The 13112-nt window shown below is 35.2% G+C and overlaps 2 protein-coding genes and 1 long non-coding RNA gene across 3 annotated transcripts in view; 1 reads left to right on the top strand and 2 right to left on the bottom strand.

Annotated features, from left to right (window-relative positions):
* Positions 1-3412, bottom strand: LOC100891409. Its single transcript, XM_003730127.3, has 4 exons — positions 3247-3412; positions 2343-2641; positions 1469-1786; positions 1-694 (listed from the first exon to the last, which is right to left on the bottom strand). Exons 2-4 carry the CDS (start codon positions 2638-2640, stop codon positions 624-626), a joined length of 687 nt encoding a protein of 228 aa, XP_003730175.1. The 5' UTR covers position 2641; positions 3247-3412; the 3' UTR covers positions 1-623.
* Positions 3413-4055: 643 nt separating this feature from the next.
* LOC594723 lies at positions 4056-8525 on the top strand. The gene is made up of 3 exons (XR_004062449.1): positions 4056-4307; positions 5896-6009; positions 6616-8525. It is a non-coding gene; the product is annotated as a U6 snRNA-associated Sm-like protein LSm6 (long non-coding RNA).
* Positions 8526-9719: 1194 nt separating this feature from the next.
* The window catches only part of LOC594725 (alpha-2-macroglobulin), a 43704-nt gene continuing 40311 nt past the window's right edge, over positions 9720-13112 (bottom strand). The window contains exons 35-36 of the mRNA XM_794155.5: positions 12616-12759; positions 9720-11789 (exon numbers count right to left, since the gene is read on the bottom strand). Of these exons, the coding sequence (XP_799248.3) occupies positions 11653-11789; positions 12616-12759 (281 nt within the window). The 3' untranslated portion in view covers positions 9720-11652. The remainder of the gene's footprint in view (positions 11790-12615; positions 12760-13112) is intronic.

A 13112-nucleotide genomic window follows, 5' to 3' on the forward strand; every position in this document is an offset into this window, starting at 1 on the left:
AACAAATGTGGCCTTTGTAGACAGGTGGTCTTTGTAGACAGATGGTCACTATGGCAGGTTTGACTGTACATATATATATATATATATCCTGTCAGCATGCAATTTAGAAGGCTGATGAGCTGCTCTCAGTACTGGATATTCTAGAGATAATATAGTGTCCCATTCTTGCAGCCCCCTCACACCATGGCCATTCTACATTAAACACATTAGTCTTGTTCTATGACACTGCACCTGGAGGCTCAGTGTAGAGTGGGGGTCTCATAACTTGAAGGTAGGGTTAGTAACCTTGCAAGTTGATGCACTAGTGCCCTTCTGAAAGGCATTAATCCTTATTCCCCAGCCCCTTGGATACCGGTATTGGTCTCTTGGTTGCCTATTTCCAAGCATACACATGTTTTCATAGCAGTCAGGTAAAGAAAACAAACCGTCATCATCATCCTCATCCTCAGCAGCAGTTACTGTAGCAGCAGCAGGATCATCACTATCATTATCACCATCATCATCATCATCGTCATCAAAAGGCACTGCTAAAAAATATTTTCATACACATGCAGGAAAAATACATGACATAGTAAAATATTAGTCTCTACCAGCTACTGCTGCCCTGAATGACATTGAAATCTTCATTTGGCTCCTCCCATATGGAGTCCTGCCTCCGGTTCCCTGCAGGTATCCATTCGCCTTGAATCTTCATCTGCAAATATAACAACATTAAAGGGATCATTTAATAATGTTATATCTGAGATGCACGGCCCTACGTGTTATCATTGTCTGTGATATGGTGTTATATTGAAGCCCTAAAATGATTAAGAAGTGCCTCAAAAAAGAAAAAACCTTGGAGTGACCGGTTTTACCATACTCGTTTTCCCCAATAGACTGTTGGCAAATGCAAAATTTGATTTCGATTTTCAATCATAAATATCTTGATAATCAGACAGGCGATCGGCTTGTAAAAGTCATGGGGTTCCTGACTTACCTAAAGGTTTATGAATATCACTGCAGCATGAGCTAAATCAAGGATTGTTTTAAAGGATCTAAGACAAAATTACTGGATCCCTTTAAAAACAAAGTAGGTGAAAGTTTGGTTTTCTTTCTCCTCCATAAAATTTCTATTTTTAAAGCTCTTACAATTGTATACATTAGTTTCAGGGATGATAAGGGAAGAGCTGTTTTGTATGCTTAATTTCTAATCTAAGGCAATTTTGTAGTCATTCAAATTTATAGCTGATTCATGCACAATATTGTTTTATATTTTTTGCAACATCAATAACAACAAAATGCAATAGAGCAATATCTCATTCATCTTTGATACTTTATTGCATCACAGGAGGTACTATTATTCAATAATCAGGTCGGACATGGGAAATTATTGGGTTAAAAAAGAGTAATTCATGTAAACATGAAAGGGGTATTTTCTCATGCCTGAGTGACACACACATACACACAACCATCCTAACTAACAGATTACCTCTCTTACAGATCAGGCCTGGCTCTAGTTTTTCTAACAGGGTTACAGTGGTGCTCAGCTTCCGTTTGTGGAGGATCTTTCGAAGTTTCCTGGATGATTCCAGACTTGATCCTTCTCTATTCCTCCACTGGATAAAGCATTTGAAGAGGGCTTCTTTGTAGTTCGGTGTTCTACTGCCGCCAATCATGTTTGAAAGAGTGGTTTTATCCCCCACGAGTATTAGACCCAGTTTGCTATAGTACTCCGGACCATCGATCATAGAGGATACTTCAAGCAAAACTCCATCTTTACTCAGACACTTTGATGTTTCTCCTTGTTCTGAAACCAGGGAATATTAGGAAAAATGAAGACAAAATAATGATTATAATGTGATATAAAAGATATTTTCTTTATTTCTTTTTTGAATTTCAATAATAGTTTTTACTCTTCCATATAATTTTATGTATTATAATCTAACAGAGAAGGCGCCCTTATCCAAGATCATAACAAGTTTATGAATGCTAATAAAGACCAAATTATGAATAAGTGAGAAAATCAGCTTCCTTTTTTTCATACATCTGTGCCTATTGTTGGAAAGATGTTCTAAGTTTCACTGACCTTTCATTTACATTTTGTTTATAATTAATTTGAACCAGTGAAGAATTGCAAATTTGTTCAGGTATGCCTCTATTTCCAGCAAATTCTTTTATTTACAACACAATTAAAAAAAAAAAGTTCCTTTTGTTTTCATCCACTTTAACAACCAAGGAACAGGTCAAAAGGCTGTTTAACGAAAACTGTTAGAAACAGAAGCATGACAACAACACAAATTGTTATTTATCATCTGCACTTTATCAAGAATAATGCACTACAGATAGTAGCTGTCTCAACTTACCCTCTTGTAACCAGCTTGCTGCATCTGTCAATCCACACTCTTTTAGAATCATAACTAATTCCCTGCACTGTCCATCTCCAACTCCATTGGCATTTCTCCAATGAATCAAACAATTGAAAACCACATTTTCGTAGTCAACCGACGTCTGTCCAATAATGCTCGAAACGTCAGCATCAGAATCGAGTAAGTCCATACCAATCTTTTTATAGTTGCGAGGAGCATCAATGGTTTCGGAAAGCTCATATATTTTAACGTCATCAGAAAGAAATGCAGATTTTCCCCTGCCACCTGCAGCCATCCTATAAAACAGAGAAAAAATTTAATGGGATAGTGAGCTTGCCCTTCAATACAGGAGGAGACTGAAGCTTTTGGTCTACACATGCCAAGGCATAGATTTAAAGGAGGGGGAGGGGGGGGGGGGGCTACCATGTCTACACTATGATGTGAAAGGTGCACACTGCAGGAAATCAGGAGACCCAAAATTAACCTTAATTAATTGTTGTAAATTTGACCCAACTAAGATCTCAACTTAAGCTAACAGTATAATTTAAGTGTCAAGAAAGACGTGTTGATTAACCTTAGTATTATTATTAGATACCGGTAAACACATTAGGCACATTATTTCCAGCGATTTTATTCATAAAATTTAATATGCTGCAGAACTAAGCACTTGTATTTGCACTTCAGCCAGGGTATGTAAATAGTAAAATGTAAATCATAATCAGGACTGATTCAGTGAATGTAATGGTGTAGACCTAGTCGGTGACTCACACGAGTATGACAATTCATGACATGGTGTTGTAATTGTACTGTGTCTGCATGTAGTGTAATAGGGGGAAATGAATTTTAGCTATTTGAAATATTATTATAAGTCATAAGCGGCAGATTGCTAGGCATAACTCACCTCACAGCTTAGTCTTGACTTTGCACTCCTTTTTCCTGATATTGAATTGGACTTGTGATATTGCTCATGCAAATAGCAATGATGAAAGATTCCCCAGACTTTCACTACAAATAAGTTGGGCATTAAAATGAAGTTGCCAAAGCTCGGGCAGCGCTCGGGAATTCCCCAAAGCTAGCCTGCTCATCAGCTATTCAGCGAAACTGTTATAATTTGTGTGCAAATTTGCGATATACGAAATTTATGTATGAGAAACTAAGATAAATAGAAGTAAATAAAAATAAATATATATTGAATTTTTTGTTTTTTTCATGAAAGATACTATTCAATAATAACTTGTTGTCGAGTGGATTTCACATATTTAAATCATTAACTGCTGTGATAAGGCTATTGGTTGACGGACTCGCGCGCATGCCAAGATTCATAAACTCTTTCGAGAAAGGTGATTATAATAATATAAACAGAGAATAGGCCTTAATTTATGTATCTTCTGTTATAAATGTAATGTTGATTATTTATTTTCGATGTTCTATACGTACAGTGTCTTAGATGCGTTATAAATATCAGTTACATTTAAAACGAATTCTATCTTCAGTCCCAGGAATTGACAATGTTGTAGGCCTAGATTTAGTGTTTTATTTTGTGTGTATCCAAAGCCTGAATGATTCTAGTAATGATATTTGGTGGTTGTTCTCCGTCAAGGTTGATCATAATTTCTTCCTCGTGCTCTTAAAAATATGAGACTGCAAGGTACCTTGCCCTGTAGAAGCTAGCGAAAGCTTACATTCATTCCTAACATTTATTTCACTTTCTTGTTATCAATATCAGAGCTCTTTGAGTCCGACTACTTAATTGAGACTTCTTCACTTCAGTGGAACGACATTTCTTGCGGATCTTGAACTCTGTCAAACAGCTGTGGATTCATCTAAAGACTAGTGACTTACTTTGTTTTGACATCATGACTTCTGCTACGACGGCAAGGAAACAAACACCAAGTGATTTCTTGAAGCTCATCATTGGCAGACCAGTTGTCGTTAAACTCAATTCAGGAGTAGATTATAGAGGTAACTACGAGTAATGTAATGCCTAATCAATGGCAATGGTTCTTTTTCTTATTGTTCTTCTTTATCGTGCTTCTTCTCTCTTCTTCTTTTTCTTCTTCTTTTTCTTCTTTTTTTTCTTCTTCTTTTCCTTCTTCTTTTCCTTCTTCTTTTTCTTCTTCTTTTTCTTCTTCTTTTTCCTCTTCTTTTTCCTCTTCTTTTTCCTTTCCTTTTTCTTTAACTTCCTTTAATTTTCCTTCTTCACTATCCTTTCTTAATCCTTTTCTCCTTCCTCTATTTGTTCCTTCTTTTGTTTCTTTCTTTGTTCTTTCTTCTTTTATCTCCTTTTTGTAACTTCTTATCCTTCTTTAGACTTTACCTCCTTCTCTATTTCTGTATTTCCTCCATTTTCTTTCTCTATTAAAAAAAATAATTCTTCTCCCTTTTCTTCCTATCCTCATTTATTATTTTTCTTCTTCTTCTTCTTGCATATCAGTGAGAGTTTAAGAAGATCCAGACAAAAAATGAAAATGTTTTGTTTTTTAAAAACTAAATTGAGCTCACTAGTGATATGGGAATCTTCAATTGACAATGCAGTCTCTAGACCTGTGTTAAATATATATACATAAAGACTGTTCCATATTTGGTTCAAATTAACATATTGGAAGCATATGTGATCCTACAATATTCAGTAACCTTTGTCGCTGTTGAAATCGAGTCTAAAGTGATGAAATTGTACCGTAAATAATAAGCTGTTCATGTTGTATAGCTCCCTCTCAAGGTCAAGATATCAATTTAGCTATAAAATAATGTTTCTTGACTAGAATCGACCGATTGGCTATTCCCATTTGGAAATTATATACCACAACTACATATTCTGAGATTTTCATGGTCGCAGCTACCATTGTTTGGCCGTAGGCGCTATTTGAAATTTATCAAAATTTACTGTGAGCACCGGTAAATTTTTTAATTCAAATTTTCTCGAAAGCAGAAGTGTCTTAGAGGCTAAATTTTCTGGTGCTTAAAATACATCCACAGGGGCATCCAAATATATACAAATTGTAAAGAATCACTATCCAGCCAATTTTCAAAATTTACCAAAACTTTGTATTACCTTTAACATATTGACATATGTCATCATCCATGTAAAACGGTTTGTTCCATTGTTATGTTGAGAGGAGGGATTCAAGAAATTTAGTTGTAAAATAACTTTTTGCTATTTAAATACATCCATATCATGAGTGATTCAAGTTTGGAAAATTTATAATCCTTTGTGTAATTTTTGTAATTATTTTTTTTTACTGATGTATGCTAGATTTTACTGCCTCTTATTATGAAGTCAAATTTGGGGTTCATTAATTGAGAATATACTGTTATTAAGCAATAAGTTAAATGTCACCATAATAAAAATAAAAAATGTTGTATTGCCCTTTGCGACGGACCCAAAATCTTGAAATCTATGGTCGGCTTTCAAAAAAATAAAAAAAAGATTTCTGACCGACCGATCCATGTTTTGGCACGTAAAAGGCAATACAACATCTTTTTTTTTAGGCCTTACTTAAATTCAGAAGGTGTCATTAAAATCTATTTATCTTGTCTATCTTGATGATAGGAGTCTTGGCCTGTTTGGATGGGTATATGAACATTGCCTTGGAGCAGACGGAGGAGTATGTCAATGGTCAGCTCAAAAACAAATATGGAGATGCTTTCATCAGAGGAAATAATGGTATGTAAAAACTATTTATTGTATAATATGGATGTATGGTGTCGATTTAGCGTTGTGTCTGAGGTATGATAAAGAGGAAGAGTCTTGCCCATTTTTTGTTTCGTCTATTAATCTATTAAGGGTCTGTTGTGCACCCCTCCCCCTGCTAAATCTGTGACCGGTTTACATTTTGCACATTGTAAAGGGCAGTGCAGTCCTGATAACAAATGGCCTTGGATGAAAGCAGAAGATTTGAGAAAGAATTGATTTATGTTTTAGTGAAGCAGATGAATTTATTTTTTAAGCTGTGTTCATTAAATTTAATAGTGGGTATCTAAAGTTTCATCCTTGTGTTGTTCATGCTATTTGTTGAGAAGATAGTTCTCAATTTGATTAATTATAGACTATCAATATTGCTGCTCTGTGTGTGTGATCCTCATATCCATGATGTTCCTTCCTATTTTGTCTAATTATCAAATTTCCTTTTAAGTTATATCCACAACGAAGCTACAATGCATATTATTTGTGTCTTTTCCTATTCTTCTTCTTCATGATCAGTCATTCTTTTTGCCTTGTTTCTTGATCAACATCCATTCATGTACATTTTATTGCATTCATTTCTTTCAGTGCTATACATCAGTACGCAAAAGAGGTTCTGACGACCGCATGGTTACACGGGACTAGCTGCTCTTATCTCAGCATTGTAAATATTCACCAAGAACTGTACCAACTACCAAGAAGGTAGATTTTTTTCATGAGGACCAACACAGTATGGAAAAATGTTTCTGGCTTTCTGGTTAGACAAGCGACCAGGAAGACTGTAGGGGATGAGCCTCATGATCGTGACCTATTTTGGTTTGATATGGAAACGACCGACATGCATCTGGCAGTTGGATACAGTCATTTGAACTTGCTTTACGGCGTCTGAAATGTAGACTTCAATCTCATATGGTCCATATTATGGCTGTTCCTGTGTCTGTCCTGCAAGTATAGACTCTACTTGGACACACTGACAAATTTCATGGTCATTAATACTACTCAGTAATTGTAAAGAGTTTGACATGTGGTGTATAATTCCAAAGAGTCATAGAACATGTTTTCTTGTTCTCTCTGGCTAGTCTGAAACTGCAGACCCTTTTTTGGTAGTAAACTATGGACTCTGTTTTGTTTTTCTTCTGATTTTTTCTTCTTTTCAGCCATTCTCTGGAACAGTCAATCACTAAATAGAGTCTGGCATATATATACTGTTTTTATATGCCTCATTCTTTAACTGGTTCTTGTATTAAGTCTGCAAAAATAGACCTATTGTGACAAACCATAGTCGTCAAAGCCCAGCTCAAATCAACAGTGCCCAATAGACATTTATTTGTGTAGTCTATAAATGTAACAAGTTCAGACCCTGCACACAAAATCCTTTTGTGCACATGGCTCTTCAACCATAGTCTAGCTACAGAAAGTTGAGCTGCAAATTTCTGGAATTATCATTATTTCATGATAAAGTAAAAATGAAGTCTGTACATGCAGAATGCATTCCCTTTGACTAGTTTTCTTCCATTTTTGCCCCTGTAGTTGATTATCATGTTCATGATGGTTTCTAAATATGATTAACAATCACTATGGTTCAAAGCATTAAGATCAATGGGTCAGAATGTCTTTGTATCGATGTGTGAAGAAGTAAGTGAGAATATCACTTTTTTTTTTGTTATCTGAAGATTCAAATTCCATTTAATTTGTTTAACTTGTTCAGTTTTATACAGACCAATAGCCCAAAAGTCTTCTTTCTGTAAAATTGTGCATGAATCTATTTTTTCCCATCTTCTTTTAAAGTGTCAAAATGGATACTTTTAAAAAGTAGCAAGCAAATCCCTTCATTGCAAGAAAACAAATTGTCTACATTTATTTTACCTTAGATATTTTATATGATCTGGCCAAGAGCCTATATTAAAAGTTTTAAATTGCATTTTTAATCTTAAATTATCTGAGTTAGGGATATAGGCCTTTCTGTTTTGTTTTTTGCTGGTACCTAGTACATTGATTGTGTTTTTGCTCATTCATTTGAAACCTTAACAGTGCCATTAATGCATTTATCAGAATGATGATCCTACAGATACCAACCATGTGCCCCGGCCCATTAAGTCCTTTGGTTAATCATATCCTCCGGTCAACCATTTTCTCCGGTCAACCATGTTCTCCGGTCAACCATGTCCCCCGGTCAATCAAGTCCTTTGATCAATCATGTCCTCCGGTCAACCATGTTCTCCGGTCAACCATGTCCCCCGGTCAATCAAGTCCTTCGATCAACCATGTTCTCCGGTCAACCATGTTCTCCGGTCAATCATGTCATCTACTGAGAACCTGAAGGGTCTTAACTTGCATCCTTTTCTTTTAGAAAGAGTCGGTAACCTTCTACCTCTCAACGAACAATTTGTCATTATTGTCTACTTTATGTTGAAGTTAAGAAAAAAACAATGATATTGTATGCTTGTTACAAGTCCATGTTTTGTAATAAAATTCAATTTGACTTTAAGTTCAATCAAGTAATGTGCTTTTCTGTCGAGTTATTATCTTTTTAGTTGGAAGAGATCAGTACGATATCAACGCACAAGAAACCAAATTATTTTTCAAGTAATGAAGATTACATATTTTGGGAGACAAATATCAAGTCAGTCTGACACTGATATCATGATCCCAAGAACACTGTTTGTGTTGTTAAAAGTATACTTTAACTTTTCACTGAGAGTTATTTTCCTCATGCCTTTCCAAAAGTTCGCTCTACAATTTTTTTGGCATGCATTTTCTCACATTTGAAGACTAATATATTCCTTTCCTGCAGGCATTCATTAGAGGGGATATTCTTGATATTTTCTTCAAAATAAACAAAAACTTCCTATTCAGGGTGATTTAGTGCTGCAGTAATGTTTGTGCGCAGCCTGGCTGCACAGGACCAGCTGGTAATATACACTTAGTGCACGATGCCTCGAGTTCCTGGTATTGTGCATAGGAAAGACATGATCAGTTGGCCCTGTACGGCTAAGGTGTACACTAACAGAAATAGGGAACATCTATAAAGTAGTTTTAATGCTACATGTTTATCATCATTTCTTTTGAAAATTTGAAGAACTTTTAGAAATGTATCTGAAATTTAGACTTTCTGTATTCTAGTTCCCCGTTTTTCATTTAGAATTTGTTACATTTTCATTGATTTGTATATACATGTACATGTCAAGAGTGCTCTCTTTCTCTTTCTCTTTCTCTTTCTCTTTCTCTCTACAACATATGTACAGGTACATTTTTCTTATTCTGTTTGCCCTTTCTCTAATCACTTGCTCTCCAACACCGTCCGTCTCACTCCAAATTCCGTCCTCTCTTGTTACCTTTCCCCCTTTTTTTTCTTTCTCTGTCCTTCCCTCTCCCCCCTCTCTCTCTCCCTCTCCCTCTCTTTCTCTCTCTCTCTCTCACACACACATACACACACCTTCCCTTTGCCTGCTTAGATCTCTTCTTTATCCCCTCTCCCCTCTTTCTCTTCATTTCTCTTCTCTCCCGTCTTTCTTCTCTCTCATTCTCTAACATACATGTACATCAAAGGACATAAAGAAATAGTATGTGAATGACTCATTCTCAGCTTAACAGGGATCATTTCAGATTAAATGTAAAAAGTGCCTGATTAATATTGTGAAGTGCTTTTATCAAAGAGCAATCAATACACATGACCAAACAATTGACAACAATTAATGTGATAATTGACAGTTTTCTTTTAATTTTTTCACATCCCATCACCATCAAAACAAAAACAAAGATTAGTACACCTCATTATGATATAACATCTACAAGTCTCCAGTGGAAAAACATAAACAAACAAATCCTGACTACTACAATTTATACTAAACAGCTGTTAAAGAACGAATATCATATCAAGGTATATGTACTTGCACAGTTCATGAGCTTAGGAACATCAGAAATAGAACAGCAGTTGTAGAATCTAGTAGGATGAAATGATCTGTTTCAAATAGTAATGTACGCAGAGCTAATACAAGTAAAATCTAAAGCAATAATAATGAACAACTTTTTTTTAAACCCGCTTGTAGTGTATGGACTTACCTATCCTCAAGAGAAATCAATGTCAATTCTGAAATATATCTTTAAAGCACACATTTTGGGATACACAAGGAGTAGTACAGGACTTTCAAACATACAGTAAAAATGAGGCTATTATAAACATACAACTACTTGGCAGTTTCAAGTATAGGCAGTTTCAAGTATAGGATTTTTTTCAACGCAACTACATGCTTTATCCAACATACACAGCTGGCTGGACAACATTAAACATTTATTTTTAAACCCCACATTTTTGTGGTACATAAGGAGTAGAACAGAGCTTTCATACATACATCATACAAATGATGAGGATATTATAAACATACAATTACTTGGCAGTTTCAAGTATAGGATTTTTTTCAACGCAACTACATGCTTTATCCAATATACACGGCTGGCTGGACAACATTAAACATTTTTTTTTAAACCCCACATTTTTGTGGTACATAAGGAGTAGAACAGAGCTTTCATACATACATCATACAAATGATGAGGATATTATAAACATACAATTACTTGGCAGTTTCAAGTATAGGATTTTTTTTCAACGCAAATACATGCTTTATCCAAGATACACAGCTGGCTGGACAACTTTAAACATTTATCTTCAAAATTTAAACCACACATTTTGTGGTACACAAGGAGTTGAACAGAACATTCATACATACAGTAAAAAGGTACATCAAATAAATGATGAGGATATTATAAACATTAAACATACAATTACTTGGCAGTTTCAAGTATAGGATTTTTGAACGCAACTACATGCTATATCCATTATACACAGCTGGCTGGACAATTTCCTGTGTAACAAATTAAACATTTATTTCTATACAAAGGCTAGTAATGCCTAATCATGATAAGGAATAGGCTACATGAATAATATAAGCTAATATTAATGTTAATGATATCTAGGACAATACTACCATACTGCATATCTTATTGTTTATAAAGTATATTACAAATATCTGTACAAAATATGCTTGTATGTTGGAAGTGCACAGAATGATTCTGATATGCATTCCTCACAAATTAATGATTAATTTACACATAGAAGCTCTAGTAATCATGTGTTCATTCAAGAAATGTAATACTGCTGAAGAAATGTACAGAATAACCATTCAGACCCATAACAACAAGACAAACAATTTTTCTTGATAATTACTTTTGTTTGGGCTTGAAATGATTATTGAAAATGTGACAAAGAAAGTATTGAAGAGATAGTAATAAAAGGAGTTCTGAATATGAATTATACACCTTTCTTCAGCATATTTCTTCAGAAATATTGGTTGTATAAATATGAACAATCAATAAACAGGTAACGTTGAAAACTTGTCTCAAGAAGATTTGATTTTAAGTCACTCATCTGGGGCCTGTTTCACAAAGCCTTTTTTCAATAACAAATGACAAAAATTGGTGACAAATCTGCTGATAACCAATCAGAAGCGAGGATTCCAGTGGCTTATAACAAAGACTGTCATTTGTCACTGATGACAAGTTTTGTGAAAAGCCCCCTGTACTGTCACTATGAGGGTATTAAAGGAAGGATGTGATAGAGGAGGCCCTCTAGGGGCACTCGTCTCTCCAGCCGTCCAGCTCATTTATGGTTAGACCCATGAACGGAAGGATGGTGGCAGTATGGTCCAGGATGAGAGGCTTATCGCCCTCGCTTGTTGCATTCGCCATGATGATGAAGCGTTCCACTGCACAAACAAGATACAAGAAAAATGGATATAACAATATTAATATTGACCATACTTAAAAGTAGTATAAATCACAAATATGTCCCTGTGCGCTGAAATGGAGAGAGGGAAAGAAAAAGAAAAGAATAGAGAAGAGCGAGATACACTCAGCATATACTTCCAAAAGTCATCAATTAACATTGGGAACATTGGGACTAGACCAAAACACTACAACTTATCCATCATATATTTTAATTACAGCCCTGTGAAAAGCACACTTGGGAGAAAAACAGAAATTACTGATAATATTGGAAAACAAATGGGTCCCCAAATACATCACAGTCCAATGACTTCTTTGTCAATTTGAGATTTCCAAATATGTATAATGATTACAACGGTCAAAAATCCTTTTTTTTTCTTCTTTGTCTTGTTCGTCCAATTTTGTTCAAACTTTCATTGATTCTGCTTCTCTGAAATATCAGATATCTTTCGGAACAACTTGCGATTGATAATAGTCACATTTCAATATCACTGAAGTCATGTACTACGTTTCTCAGCACTTTACTTTGTAATTATTAGTACCCTGATCATTGGTTGTAATTGCTGATCTGCACATGATAGTGCACACACTCTGCTTCCTGGGGAGTATTCCGGCCAGGCACCATTTTACAAACACACATATACCAATCCCCACAATATTTATCCTGCCAGATATTAAACCATTTAACACCTGGGTAGAGAGTGGCAAATGTAGATAAATGTCTTGCCAAATGACACTGGTGCTATGTCAGGGCTCAAACCCACAACCTTTCTACTTCCAATACAGTGTTTAAACCAGTTGACGTACCTGCTTTGTATCCCAACATGTCGCACGTACAGGTGTTATCAGGAACTTCAAATGAACGGTAGACTCTACCATCAAGCACTTCATCTGTAAAACGCTTTTCTTTGAGTAGACGGAGGTCATTCTTTCTCCTCTTCACAATGTAAACTACAATTGGAACAAGAATATCATATTCAAAATATGGTTTTACAACTGTTTCTATATATTATACAATAAGCCAGTTTATCCTCTTTTTTCTCTCTTTGACAATCTAAACCTCAATTGGACACAGAATAATATTCTAAATTTGGCTTTACAACTGTAACTCAGTTTTACAGAGGTATACTTTATCCTCGTTTTCCTCTTCACTATATAATCTATCATCAAGTAGGCCTATATCAATATCAACATCAACATTCAAAGCATAGTTTTACATTTGCAACTAGTTATAACATAACGTAGGTTAAATTCATCCTCTTTCTCTTCTTCACAATGTTAACTACAATTGGAATCAAATATCA

This window comes from Strongylocentrotus purpuratus, unplaced genomic scaffold (assembly GCF_000002235.5).
Source record: "Strongylocentrotus purpuratus isolate Spur 01 unplaced genomic scaffold, Spur_5.0 spur5_scaffold_9, whole genome shotgun sequence".
In the NCBI taxonomy this organism is placed as follows: domain Eukaryota; kingdom Metazoa; phylum Echinodermata; class Echinoidea; order Camarodonta; family Strongylocentrotidae; genus Strongylocentrotus; species Strongylocentrotus purpuratus.

What these genes read in the sequence shown, in the direction of transcription:
- LOC100891409 (XM_003730127.3), bottom strand. Translation starts at nt 2,640, where the DNA reads ATGGCTGCAGGTGGCAGGGGAAAATCTGCATTTCTTTCTGATGACGTT. An exon ending in AGCAAGCTGGTTACAAGAGG is followed by an intron (nt 1,787 to 2,342) that starts GTAAGTTGAGAC and finishes CCCTGGTTTCAG; the next exon opens with AACAAGGAGAAACATCAAAG. An exon ending in AGGCCTGATCTGTAAGAGAG is followed by an intron (nt 695 to 1,468) that starts GTAATCTGTTAG and finishes TTATATTTGCAG; the next exon opens with ATGAAGATTCAAGGCGAATG.